Here is a 15,075-nt window from a genome sequence, read left to right as displayed (position 1 = left end):
ACAGTGGCCTGGTCAGATGAGTACCGATGTTAATTGGTAAGATCTGAAGATAGGGTTCGAACATGACGCAGACCCAATGAAGCCATGAACCCAAGTTGTCAACAAGGCACCACAATGGTGTCGGCTGTGTTCATATGGAATGGACTGGGTCCCTTAGTCAAACTGAAGCGATAATTAACTGAAAATGTTTATGTTCGGCTACTTGGAGACCATTTACAGGCATTCACGGACTCATTGTTCACAAAAAACGATGGAATTTTTGTAGATAATCATGCGCCATTTCACTGCGCCACAATTGTTCGCTACTGTGGGATATAATAGTGAGATAAATTTCTGCACCGGCAACACTTTCGCAGTTATGGACGGCTAAAGACTCAGCATGCCACAATATTTTTGCAGGGGACTTTCAACGACTTTCTGAGTCCATGCCACGTCGAATTGCGACAGTACGCCGGGCAAAAGGTGGTCCGAAACGTTGTTAGGAGGTATCCAATGATTTTCGTCACCTCAGTGTGTTTCATACGTTACCAGCTTCGATCTCTTATGAGACTGTTTTATTTTGTGAGAAAGGGCAATACACTTTCTAAGTGGTCAAAGGACTTGAGTAAAAGCGTCAGAATAAAGTAATATGGAAAAATGGTTATGATTTTGTATCATTTTACTCTTATGATTATGTCAATTCCTTTGACTTCTAAGAAAATGTATTACTCTTCGTCACAGAGTAAAATGGTCTGATGAAGATCCTATAAGAGATCGAAACCGGTCCCCGTATGAAATAAATAAGCTACTGCTTTTGTTGAAATAATTTCATTATGGTTTTATGGATCGCAGTTTCTTCGACTGACTACGTTCCAAAAATGTTTGCCACATAATATTCCTCCAGTTGTCAGACTAAGACTTTGCTTAGTCGTGTTGAAGCATTCGTCTAAGTGAAGCGAACCATTCAGAACACTGGTGAAAAAACTCAGAAAAAAAGTCTTATTTTAAATAACAGCTAATGTAAAAAGTCTGCAAAACTTAGCTTTATTGCAGGTAATGGGAATTTAAAAAAGGGAAGGTATCGTCAGAGACTCAACCACATACCGGGTATCTGCTGTCGCGACTGTAATGCGTTAAAGTAAAGGTAATTTGTGCCTTTCACTTATGATGATTTAGCCAGATCATGAAATTTCATAGCACACTGTATCTCTAACACATTTATTAGACGTGCTCCCTTATAGGCCAGCGTATATGATATCAAAGACGAAATACACTCCTGGAAATGGAAAAAAGAACGCATTGACACCGGTGTGTCAGACCCACCATACTTGCTCCGGACACTGCGAGAGGGCTGTACAAGCAATGATCACACGCACGGCACAGCGGACACACCAGGAACCGCGATGTTGGCCGTCGAATGGCGCTAGCTGCGCAGCATTTGTGCACCGCCGCCGTCAGTGTCAGCCAGTTTGCCGTGGCATACGGAGCTCCATCGCAGTCTTTAACACTGGTAGCATGCCGCGACAGGGTGGACGTGAACCGTTTGTGCAGTTGACGGACTTTGAGCGAGGGCGTATAGTGGGCATGTGGGAGGCCGGGTGGACGTACCGCCGAATTGCTCAACACGTGGGGCGTGAGGTCTCCACAGTACATCGTTGTTGTCGCCAGTGGTCGGCGGAAGGTGCACGTGCCCGTCGACCTGGGACTGGACCGCAGCAACGCACGGATGCACGCCAAGACCGTAGGATCCTAAGCAGTGCCGTAGGGGACCGCACCGCCACTTCCCAGCAAATTAGGGACACTGTTGCTCCTGGGGTATCAGCGAGGACCACTCGCAACCGTCTCCATGAAGCTGGGCTACGGTCCCGCACACCGTTAGGCCGTCTTCCGCTCACGCCCCAACATCGTGCAGCCCGCCTCCAGTGGTGTCGCGACAGGCGTGAATGGAGGGACGAATGGAGACGTGTCGTCTTCCGCGATGAGAGCCGCTTCTGCCTTGGTGCCAATGATGGTCGTATGCGTGTTTGGCGCCGTGCAGGTGAGCGCCACAATCAGGACTGCATACGACCGAGGCACACAGGGCCAACACCCGGCATCATGGTGTGGGGAGCGATCTCCTACACTGGCCGTACACCACTGGTGATCGTCGAGGGGACACTGAATAGTGCACGGTACATCCAAACCGTCATCGAACCCATCATTCTACCATTCCTAGACCCGCAAGGGAACTTGCTGTTCCAACAGGACAATGCACGTCCGCATGTATCCCGTGCCACCCAACATGCTCTGGAAGGTGTAAGTCAACTACCCTGGCCAGCAAGATCTCCGGATCTGTCCCCCATTGAGCATGTTTGGGACTGGATGAAGCGTCGTCTCACGCGGTCTGCACGTCCAGCACGAACGCTGGTCCAACTGAGGCGCCAGGTGGAAATGGCATGGCAAGCCGTTCCACAGGACTACATCCAGCATCTCTACGATCGTCTCCATGGGAGAATAGCAGCCTGCATTGCTGCGAAAGGTGGATATACACTGTACTAGTGCCGACATTGTGCATGCTCTGTTGCCTGTGTCTATGTGCCTGTGGGTCTGTCAGTGTGTTCATGTGATGTATCTGACCCCAGGAATGTGTCAATAAAGTTTCCCCTTCCTGGGACAATGAATTCACGGTGTTCTTATTTCAATTTCCAGGAGTGTATTTTGCTTGCAAATGGCTTAGAAGAGGAGATTATTAAGCACTATGGATATGAAAACTGCTTGTGAGAAGTCTCTTTTAAGAGAGAAAGTTAGTATGCTTGGGTTTGTGTTGCAGGTCTCGTCCGCTAGAGAACGACAGCTCTACGGTGCTGGTTGTGGGCGGCGTCCACTGGCTGGCCACGCACCATCTGCACGTGCTGCTTCGAGTCTTACGCAGGTTCTTTCTTTCACACAATACAGATATTGTTGACCACGTCCTTAAGTTCACAACACTAAATATAAGTACACTGAAACTTCCTAGTAGATTAAAAACTGTGTACCGAACCTCGGATCCGTGAACTCGTACCGTTGTGGTACAAATTTTGAATCTACCACGATGTTTCGAATTAGCACACTCTACACTGCAGTGTTAGATTCATTCTGTAAACACACTAGGCTTTGGCTAAAGTCTTCCTCCGCTATATATCTTGTACCGAGAGTATTGGTTTTGTAAGGTACACAGGAAAACCTCTGTAAACTTTGTATGCTAGGACACAGGTACTGTAATAAGTAAAGATGTGAGGTTGGACAGCTTCTCATGCCTGGATAGTTCAGTCGGTAAACACAATTGGAGGGTTCAGGCTTTGATTCCCGTTACAGGACAATGTTTTAATATGCCTGTGAGTTTTAAAACATCGAATATTCTGTTACACAGCGAAAGGTTTAGTCTCAGTACACTGCTCATTCATGAGAGGTGATTAAATCTATACTATGAAGCTAAGTTTTCCCGAACCTTTATTCGAAACTGCAGTCGAAGCTCACTTATTTGTTTAACTTTTGTAGCGCCGTTTTGTAGGAGACGGTCCCTTCGGCTTCTGTAAGGCTTTCAGTCTTACGGAAAGTGATCTGAGGAGCAGGCCAATCCCTGCGCAGAACAAAACAAGGGAACACACCGCTTTATTCATTGGAGCTGTATTCTGTAGAAGCAGTGTTTTTTTAATATCACCACGGCCTAATTCTACTAAGATCCTAATCCATTTATGTTAATTGTATGTGTATAATGGCATTGGTATTGACGGCACTGTATGGGTACGATTCTTTTCTTCTTCGTTTCCAATTTGTACCTGAACGACATTTTCTTTAAGACGACTCATTGGGGTCTGGAGAAAAACAGGTGTCGTGCAGTCATCAAGGGCGTGCGAGTAGGCCTTTGGTACTGAAAGCCCATATCGGTGATGTTCCGTTGAATGGTTCGAACGCCGACACTTGTTGATGCCCAACACTGAAATGTCCAGCAATCTGCAGAACCGTGGCACTTCTGTCACGTTGAACGATTCTCCTCAATCGTCGTTGGTCCCGTTCTTGCAGGATCTTCTTCCGGCCGCAGCAATGCCGGAGATTTGATGTTTTACCGGATTCCTGATATTCGCGGTACACTCGTGAAATGGTCGTTCAGGAAAAATCCCCACTTCATCGCTGCCTCGGACATGCTGTGTGCCGCGCTGGATTAGCCGAGCGGTCTGAGACGCTGCAGTCGTGGACTGCGCGGCTGGTCCCGACGGAGGTTCGAGTTCTCCCTCGGGTATGGGTGTGTGTGTTTGTCCTTAGGATAATTTAGGTTAAGTAGTGTGTAAGCTCAGGGACTGATAACCTTAGCAGTTAAGTCCCGTAATATTTCACACATTTTGACATACTGTGTGCCATCGTTCGCGCCCCCACTACAGCACCACTTTCAAACACACTGAAATCTTGATAACCAGCCATTATAGCAGCAGTAACCGATCTAACAACTGCACCAGACCCAGACATTTGTTGTCTTATCTAGGCGTTGCCGACCACAGCCCTGTAGTCTGCCTGTTTACATATCTCTATATTTGAATACGCTTGCCTATACCAGTTTCTTTGACACTTCAATATAGAAGTCAACAGACAGAAAAGCTTTACAGTCCTCTGACACGAATAAGTAACTTAGACCTACAAAACCCAAGCTATTTTTGAACATATTCAACAAGTCTCGGCAAATAACAGTCGGAGCGTTCTACCGATCGTTCACTTTTTCGCGACAATAGAAACCCTCTCCTTGGTAATGGATCTATTCGAGAACCGGTGTGCAAACGTCCTCAGCGGTGGAAGATCTCTTTTCAGCCAGATTTTCTTTCAACGTTCCGAAAATATGGAAATCGCCTGTACAAGATTTGGACATTCCGATCACCGTCATCCACCTCTGTGCAGCTTTGGTAAGATTGTTGGCACCATTTCGCAAGGGATGGACACGAAATTGCATCTGACCCATATACAACCAGAATTTCTTGGTGAATGTGTTTGGGGTTTATATATTTTGCCCATGTTCCGCGTACTTGACCATTGGATCATACACTGTAATATATTTTTTTTATCCACACCGCAGCAGAACTGTGTCCGCAGGAAACCTGCGACATGTACTCTCTTCTAAGAATGTGCCACTCTTGTTCCGCTTTGGTCTTAGCGTAGGACGACATGTGCAACTTACCTTATGAAGTCCCTACGTATAATGTACATTGCCAGAAAAAAAAAAAGAAACGCAACACCCTCAGGGACTCTGTTCTGTGGCACCATGGCATATTATGTGCAACCTGTGGGGTTACAGAGTTAGTGATCCATTTGTCATGATCATAGGGGGTCCGATGACAGGAGGCCTGTTTGTGTACCCCTGTTCTGACTCTGCTGGCAATAACTCTGCTGGGCTTCGAGATGAACATTGTTTGCAACATTCATTCTGGGGTACAAGCACGCATCACCAACGAGTACGTGCTCCTATCGGACAACTTCAGCAGTTTGTACGGGATCACACACATTTCCTGCAGAAAGTTGGGTGAAAGTGTGCGGGGGATTGCTGCACATGTTGGGAACAGTGTCTCGTTGGTGCGTCGCTAATTTCAACACTGGTCTGTGGAATATTCCCACACCTGCAGACCAGGTTCTGGACGTCTATGTAGCACAGATGCACGTTAAGGTCGACGTATTGTGGTAGTAGCGGCGGAAGACCGAACATAATCCAGGAACGAAATCTGGGCAGATGCTGCACCTACTGTGTCATCAGGGACCAATGGGAACCGTCTGGTAGCAGCAGGAGTAAGATCAAGTGTGCCTCTGGCCACGCTGCCAAACACTGGTGTTGCGGAAAATTGTGAAAGAGTTGAGCGGAGAGTGGAACAGCGCTCTGTTGTCTTACGTGAAGAGAGAAGATCTGGTGTTTCTGCAGTGTAATGTAACCATTGCCTACTACATTCTAGAGCTCATTACCTCCGGCTACTGCTATTTCTTCGACAGGAAGATGGTGTGCTTTTTCAAAAGGAGAATGGACAGCAACATACAGCTGCTGCGACGCAGTGTGCTCTTCGTGCTGTATAACAATTGCCCTGACCATCGAGATCACCAAGTCTCTCGCCAGCTTAACACGTATGGGACATGGGGAAGTGGAAATTCACTCTTCCTCCAGGGCCTGTAAGAATCATTTCTGAATTGCTATAAACGGTGCAAGGTACTTGGAACAATCCCTTACAGGATGCAATTCGACCCCTTTAATGATCGTTTGCACGTGAGGATACTCACCTGAGTTACCGACAGATGCTGGTGCACTTTGCATTGATGTGACTGTTTGGTCACCCTTTACTACAATATGTAGGCTTTATTTGTCGTTATATACTCCTACAATGATGATCTACCTGTCACATCACTTGCCAAGGAAGTGACCTTGTCATGGAGGCTGTTGCATTTTCTTTCCGGCAATGTATTTCAGTGTAGTCTAATGTCCCATTTATTTTTATCATAAATACTGGTTTTCGTTTGTACTGAACATCCTCAGATCCACCGTACTTCCAGAACAACCAGTCGGATTTTTGTGCTGTACACAGCGTCAATAACTCATTAGTCACACATACTTCTGCACTACCACGGGGCATTTCAGCGTCATCGATCTCTCATTGTAATATCGCGCCACCAACGATATGACGCAAGTGAAATCGTTGATAATTTGTACTCCAATTATCTACCTATTAAAGACTGTGAAACGGAAGGTTTGGTAGATAAACGTCATCAAAATGGTTGTTGGAACATCATGGCAATATCGAGGACTTTGTGAGTCACGCCCAGATGTTGCCAAGACTGTTTCAACTACCCAGCAGATGTTTCGGTGGGAAGTCCTTACACACCCTCCACACATCTGACTACACCTCGTTGGAGTAATCATCCGGAGCCACCTTCAATTAAACGTCCGCACAAAACAAATATTAGGAAAAGCAGATACCAGATATTTCTGAGCAGGTTCTGACCCTTACCAGGTCACATTAATAGAAAAGATAGACGAGAAAGAGATGCTAAACTAACTCCGCTGGACGACGCTGCAAGAGAGGTGTTGTCGAAAACATCCGAGAGAGAGCTTTCCGGAAGGAGGTGGGCGACTTATCTTTTTTCCGTACATTCGTCTCGCAAAATATCCACAACGAGAAAATTCTAGAATGTCGAAACAATACAGAGGTTTACCGATAGTCAATCTTCCCACCTGCTATTCGCGAAACAAACAGGCAAGGGAGTGTAACAGATAGTGGTACCTGAAGCACCCTCCGCCACACACCATAAGGTGGCTTGCGGTGTATAGCTGTAGATGTAGGACTGCAATAGCATATTTGATCTATCTGATACTTTACCAGATTACAAAAATTTTCTGGAATTGGTTCTTTAATGTCGATATCTGGCTTTCAAACTTTTGTCCAGTGCCATTTTGCATTTAAGGAGAAGCTGAATGCTTTTCAGCTGTCATTAATACAGTTTATCATAAAATGGCATGAGTAGCATTGGTAGCAAGTAAATAAAGGAAAAAATCCTTAAATCTTCTCATATCAATTTTTTCTACCTTTCCTCTTCCTTAACTCTTTGTCCTTCCCTTTCAGAAAAAATCGTTCCATCCTGCCAATCCTTTTATTTGTACCCTGGTTTCCTTCTGTCTCACCTGTTTTTCTTGTCTACTCCTTGTTCACAGCTGCCACTACATCTTACCGAATGGATCTAGGTACTGTGAACTCAGTGTCAGAGCCAGCATCCTCAGCAAAACCTACTTTGCGTTTGACTTGGAGCAAGCGGCAGCATAGTCGGCATCTGTTGACCGAGAAGAAATGATTGCATATTTCATGTCCCAGGAACTTATAATCCCTGGTCCTAAAACCCCAGTGATTTATTCCTCATAGTTGTTGTTGTTGTGGTCTTCAGTCCAGAGACTGGTTTGATGCAGCTCTCCATGCCATTCTATCCTGTGCAAGCTGTTTCATCTCCCAGTACCTACTGCAACCTATAACCTTCTGAATCTGCTTGGTGTATTCATCTCTTGGTCTCCCTCTACGATTTTTACCCTCCACGCTGCCCTCCAATACTAAATTGGTGATCCCTTGATGCCTCAGAACATGTCCTACCAACCGATCCCTTCTTCTAGTCAAGTTGTGCCACAAGCTCCTCTTCTCCCCAATTCTATTCAATACCTCCTCATTAGTTATGTGATCTACCCATCTAATCTTCAGCATTCTTCTGTAGCACCACATTTGGAAAGCTTCTATTCTCTTCTTGTCTAAACTATTTATTCCTCATTGTCACTGTAATATTCTGTTCCATTTCAGTCTCTAGAAGCAGCAACTGGAAGCAGTTAATTCCATAAATTATCTGGGAGTAGGCACTAGGAGTGATTTAAAATGGATTGACCATATAAAATTAATCGTCGGTAAAGCTGATGCCAGACTGAGATTCATTGGAAGTATCCTAAGGAAATGTAGTGCGAAAACAAAGTAAGTAAGTTATAGTACAATTGTTCGCCCACTGCTTGAATACTGCTCACCGGTGTGGGATCCGTACCAGATAGGGTTGATAGAAGAGATAGAGAAGATTCAACGGAGAGCAGCGCGCTCCGTTACAAGATCATTTAGTAATCGCGAAAGCGTTACGGAGATGATAGATAAACTCTTGTGGAAGACTCTGCAAGAGAGACGCTCCGTAGCTCGGTACGGGCTTTTGCTGAAGTTTCGAGAGCATACCTTCACCAAGGAGTCTAACAGTATATTGTTCCCTCCTATGTACATCTCGCGAAGAGACCATGAGGATAAAATCAGAGAGATTAGAGCCCACACAGAGGCATACCGACAATCTTTCTTTCCACGAGCAGTACGAGACTAGAGTAGAAGGGAGAATCGATAGAGGTACTCAAGGTACCCTCCACGACACACCGTCAGGTGGCTTGCGGAGTATGGATGTAGATGTAGATGTAGTTGTACAAAGTGCATCACGAAGTTTAAATTGTATCAGCTTAGTTCAAAATGTCCATGTTTTTTACATGATATTGAATAACAGTCATGTCATGTCCAATTTCCCTGACTAAATGGCTACCACCAAGTACTAGTTAATAAACTTTAAATAAAATGAAACCCCAATCGAAACTTGGAGAAAATCTTCATTACAAGCAATCATGACTCGTGAGAACAAAAACAACTTTATCAGCCGTGATAACCAGTCTGCCCAACAATGAACGGCAACCAGGCGTTCGGATTTTGGGGTACGTGGGTGCCACGATCACACAGGAAATCGGAGTTCTCTGGAAAAGTACCAGGAAAGAATCATAACTTACATTTGAATCCTCAGTGTAAACACCCTAATTCAACTAGTCAAAATACACTACCACTTTTGAAATCCATATAAAAAAGCTAATAGCTACTTGTTATTCAGAAAACATGCTTCACATACGCGACCACCACAGATTACGGCAACTCCCGTATCTGTAACAGCAAAATGGACAAGAGAGCGGGAGTAGACGCCACTCCACAATAGATCATGCTTCCACAAACATCAATAACAAGGAAGATCCTGAAAGGTTGAATAACTTTGGAATAAACTTGAGCCGGAAATTTCAAAAATTCCTGGTGAAGGTATAAGAATTCAACTACGCGATTTCAACGTAAAAATTGTCAGAGGAAAAGAACACTTAAAGCAAGTGTTATGAAGTACATAAATTCACCAACAAGAAAAGGACCAGACTCATTGCATTGTGTCAACAAAATAATCTGAAACGGATGTAGACCTCTCTGGGAAAACATCCTCGAAAGCGAAAGACTTGGTCACCCAGACAGTAGCTTGGTGAATATGAAATAGATCACCTACATACAATTCGCAGAAAGACGTTCACCATGTTTAACTTCACAGAGGTGCAAACACCAACACAATTCGCTATCTTGTGGACCAAAGTTAAATTTACTGCTAAAAGAGTACACCATAAGAAAACAAACCTTCAGAGTTGACAGAAAAAGAATCCAAAAAAATACGATACAAAAGAGGAATATGACAAACATAAGGCAGTTATTTCTAACCAAGGTCATACAGAATGCCAAAACTCTAATCTCAAGCAAAAAGAACACATTCCATCCTTGGTGGGATTCAAGATGTGAGGAAGCTTTGGAAGAACGAAAGCAAGCATTCCAGAAATATGACAGTAAAAATCTCCTGCGACTAAACAACACTTCTTACAGATCAGATAGCAGGTGGAAATGTTAATCAGAGAAAGAGGGGGCACATGATATAACCACTGGATTTGTTGAGAAGATTATGAGAGAACACAACACACGTGGCTTTTACATGACATCCAGAAGAAACAACCGTGGATACACACCACAGAACCAATGCTTCAAGCCGGCCTTTGTGGCCGAGCGGTTCTAGGCGCTTCAGTCTGGAACCGCGCGACCGCTACGGTCGCAGGTTCGAATCCTGCCTCGGGTATGGATGTGTGTGATGTCCTTAGATTAGTTAGGTTTAAGTAGTTCTAAGTTCTAGGGGACTGATGACCTCAGCTGTTAAGTCCCATAGTGCTCAGAGCCACTTGAACCAATACTTCAAAAAGCAGGACGATAAAATCTCTCCGACAAATGAAGACTACATTAGGGAGCCAGCACGATACTTCTCTCAGCTATTCAACTGTCCAGAACTACCTCTGCGACTTCCTAGGGAGACCATATACAAGTATACCCAAACTCTCAATCACTCACCAAAGATGATATCTACAAACGTATCCTTAGGTCTAAAAACAACAGACATTTTTGGGAAGATGACATCATCGCGTGGAATTATTGAAGCACGTAGGGAGAAACACATTAGACGAACTTAGACAAATCGTCACGGATATTTGGCAAGCAGAAAAACTGCCAGAAGATTAGAAGTGCACACTCAAACAACCACTCCAGAAAGATGTCTTAGCAGACGTAAATAACTACGAATGGATCTGTCTCCTTCAGCTCAAGTGCCGCATATCCACGACGTATTTGCTTCTAACAACACAAGCGTATCTGAACATAAGATGAGTGAATACCAAGACGGCTTTCTAGCAGGACGCTAGTGTGGAGAACAAATTTTCAACTTAAGAATAATAATGAAATATAAGGCCATCGAAAACATCCCAATCATCGGCACTTTAGTTGACTTTGAAGGCATATGATTCGGTTGATCTAAAGTATCTTTTTGATATTACGGAAAGATAGGGAGTAATTACAAAGACAGTAGATCTCATGAAGCAAACTCTCATGGATAAAAAGTTCAACGTAAAATTGTGGGAGAAATATGAGTGCGTTTTGCAATTAAAACCAGTGTTCGCTAAGGTGATGGTCCGTCACCACGCCTCTTCAATCTCATTCTGAATAAAGTCATTAAGGAATTGGAAAAAAGAACCAAAAACCAAAATCTCTGGAAGCCTACTAAACTTGGAGGGACTAAAGAAGTCATTGAGACAGCTTTCTTAGCTTTCGCAGACGATTAAGCAGATCTAGCAGACACTGAAACCACGGCAACCGGACAGAAGTCACCCTAAGAACGCGCTGAAAAAGCTGATTTACAAATCGCTGTTAGACACTGTAACACCGTGATCTAATCTGAAGTTTTGTATACGGGGGGGAAGTTAACCTCTAAACAGAAAAGGAGATCTGGAAAACATCCTAAAGGAGAAACAATGGGTTATGAGCATAATTCTAAGAATGGGGGACTGATAAAGACAGAAATCTCATAATTTAACGGAGAAATTATCAATCCTGGGAGCAGACATTAGAAAATGAAGGCTGAGATTGTATGGACATGTTGAAAGTATCTCAACAATGAGGGTTATGAACAAAACTGCGACATATATAGGAAAATTAAAGAATGCGCCATGGATCCAATAAATTAAAAAGAACATCGAGAGAGCACATTTAGAAATAATGGAAGCAGCAGATAGGAAACTTTTCATTAAAAAGAGAAATTGTTGTGTTGTGTTGTTGTGTTGTACAGCCAGAGAATGAAATTAAAAGAAAGAAAAAGAAACAAGTGGACAGAACGAAAAGAAAGCCCCTGGAGAGAAAACGAGAGCCAAATAGAAGACCAGGAAAACGAATCTAAAAGGAATGCGTGGTCCAACATGACCATACGAAGATTAACTAATATCTAGCCATATATTTCAAGTTAGCTGAATCTGGAAGAATGCAAGGTTAGCCTAAGTCTCAATTTACATACTCTTTGCAAGGAAAAATACAATAACTTGTTTAAGTTGCTGAAGATCGGAGGAACACAAGGGTATGTTAGAATTGTGCTTATTTAAAGCACTGTGTGCAGCCACTGAGGCTTTATCACAAGCTTTCACTTACGTAAGACACTGGTTATAGCAGGTAGTGCTCTAATTCTTCGAAAATTCCAACCACTCATACTGTAAGAATTTCATAAGGAAACCTAGACAAATATTGCCAGACGATCGTGAAATGAACTTCCTGTGAAATAATGGAAATCAGTTGGTGTTCCATCTAAATTAACGAGAGAAAATTGTTTTATTGTCTGAGTTTATTACGACAGGTGAATATTAATAAGACCGCATGCAAACGGAAGACTACATTCGGGGGAAGCTGTAGGACCGCTTAGAATCGACGTACTGATATTTCTAAGCAGAACAGAGAAATATATCATTCCGTGCAGATGAAACGGTATGAAGTAAGCACGACGTGTTTCACGAACGGTTGCATGAAGCCCATTCCAGCTTTCTATCAATCACGTTTCAAAAAATATTTTTCGCTATTTACTGCAGTCTGTTAGTTTTAAAATGTAATACGATATTTAATATGTACAATTATATAACTAGCACATTCTAGTGGCCTTATGACTGATGCATTAATGGTAAATGATTTCCCAAGTACGTTTAGAAAAATACGCAACTGGTTCCGCTTCTCCACTCCTGATTTTTCGCTCCTAGACATATATGGAAATAATAGTGCAGCTACAGGAAATCTTGCGGTACAGAAACAAAAGTAGTACCTCCAGAAAAACCAAACGTTCAGGATGAATAAAAAAGCCGAAGGCAATGAAGAAGACATCGATCCTTTTTGAAATAAATGAAGAAATATGAGACGCACGGAAACACGATCTGAACTAGTTACACCTTCGTTTTTCCATTACTGTCTACCTTTGTATTACGGTGTTGTGTGAGGCACTATTAACGAAACTCATCCGTGTGCTATAACTGTTCTGGTGTAACCTTCAGCTGCCGAACGTCTGTTAGTCCGTTCTCTGCTTTAAGCTTCATTGTGCTGCAATAATTGCTATTTATGTGGTTAGCACACCGCTCTCCCAATCGTTAATGTTAACTTTCCAACCTGGAACCCATATTACGTAAGTTCGTAGTTGCACTCAAGAGGCTAAATGGAGCTTGTAGAGGTCTCCCGTCGAGAAAAAGCTCTGGTTCTACCGAGGATAATACTTAAATCCGGCATAGGCAGTTAGATACAGTCACCGATGTACCAAGATGACTACTAATAATTAAGATAATCTTACAATAAAAATACAGTAATTTAATTGTAACTGAGTTTTGTATGAAATTTATTTCAGATACAGACACAGAACGTCATATACAGGTGTGAAAGTTTCCCTCTTCGATTTGTGCTCGAAATGCAGCTTTGTTGATCTCCGTGGGGAAGTGTGGCCTAAATCCCTAATCTGGCAGCAACACGCGAACTGAAACGTGGTCTATAGCACAGATTGTACTGTTTCACCAGCCCTCATTCAGAGGTAATTCGATGTGTAATTTAACAATACAGTTTTCCCAGGGACACAGTACTTAAAACATAAGACTCATAGTCGGAGGGAGCTGAGCTTAAATCCGTGTCCTGCTATCTAGATTTAGGTTCGCTGTGGTTTACCTCAACCGACTGCGGTTAATTCAGGGGATGGTACCTTCGAAAGAATACGGCTGGTCTTCTCTCCCATCTTCATCGTATCAGAGCTTGTGGTCAGGCTCTTATGACGTCGTCCTCCTGGAACTGAAATGATCTTATCACGGCTCAGTGCAATGTAACTGACAGCCACTACTGTTCTCGTTAGCATTTCACATAACTCGTGAGCACAGGCTGATGTTATATTATCAAGAAATGCATTTGGAATGAAGTGTGCTTATCTGTTTGTGTTTCTTACAGGGAGGGACTGCAGTCAGCACGCATCGTCGTCAAGACGCTCGGTTCAGGCTTTCACATCCCGTCCGAGGGCGTACACTACCTGCCTAAGGTGCGTGAACCCAAATATCAGCTGATGCTTTTTTTATGGTGTTTTGACCTCACCTATACAGCCAGCCCCAGAGCATAAAAACACCAGTTCTCTGTTACATCCATTTAAACTGAGCTTAAATAAATGATCTAACCAAATTAATACTTTTACTATTTTGTAATATAATGTATGTAATATTTTATTGCACTTTTTTATTCACACGGTGTTTCAAAAAGACTCCGTCGATTTGAGAAGACTGCGTCATTTACTGAATTAAAAAAAAAGAGCATGGGTTAATTTTAACTTCGGCATAGAATAATCCGGTTCTGAAAGGGTGTCTCTTTCACACACATGCTCGCACAACACTATTACATTTAGGAAAGAAATTTACATGTACCTATCACAGACTTTCGAAATGTCCTCCATCGGAAACAGAACAAACATCCAGGCCACTGTCAAAAGCGCCCATATTTTGGCGAACGTGTCTCGACTTATGGCGCCGGAGTGGCCGAGCGGCTCTAGGCGCTACGGTCCGGAATCGCGTGACCTGCCCCGGGCATGGATATGTGTGATGCCCTTAGGTTAGTTAGGTTTAAGTAGTTCTAAGTTCTAGGGGACTGATGACCTCAGAAGTTAAGTCCCATGGTGCTCAGAGCCATTTTTTTTCGACTTATGGCATTCACTGCTCTTCCTATGCTGCGTCACAATTCACCAAAAGTTGTTTCGAGGGGAATCTCATAGACATCGTCTTCACTAAGTATTAAAAAATTCACATTCCGTGTGATAAAACACCTTGGAGAAAGTGTTTATTCAAGGAGAGTCTCACAGACGGAGTCTTTCACAAACACTTACAAAACAATCGCAAACTGTGAG

The 15,075-nt window shown here is 43.4% G+C and overlaps 1 protein-coding gene across 1 annotated transcript in view; it reads left to right on the top strand.

Annotated features, from left to right (window-relative positions):
• Positions 1-15,075, top strand: part of LOC124556256 (cadherin-like and PC-esterase domain-containing protein 1) — a 119,174-nt gene that overhangs the window by 71,623 nt on the left and 32,476 nt on the right. The window contains exons 3-4 of the mRNA XM_047130243.1: positions 2,789-2,890; positions 14,136-14,223. Of these exons, the coding sequence (XP_046986199.1) occupies positions 2,789-2,890; positions 14,136-14,223 (190 nt within the window). The remainder of the gene's footprint in view (positions 1-2,788; positions 2,891-14,135; positions 14,224-15,075) is intronic.

The sequence above is a fragment of the Schistocerca americana genome, chromosome X, assembly GCF_021461395.2.
Source record: "Schistocerca americana isolate TAMUIC-IGC-003095 chromosome X, iqSchAmer2.1, whole genome shotgun sequence".
In the NCBI taxonomy this organism is placed as follows: Eukaryota; Metazoa; Arthropoda; class Insecta; order Orthoptera; family Acrididae; genus Schistocerca; species Schistocerca americana.
This window is presented reverse-complemented; position numbering and strand designations above follow the sequence as displayed.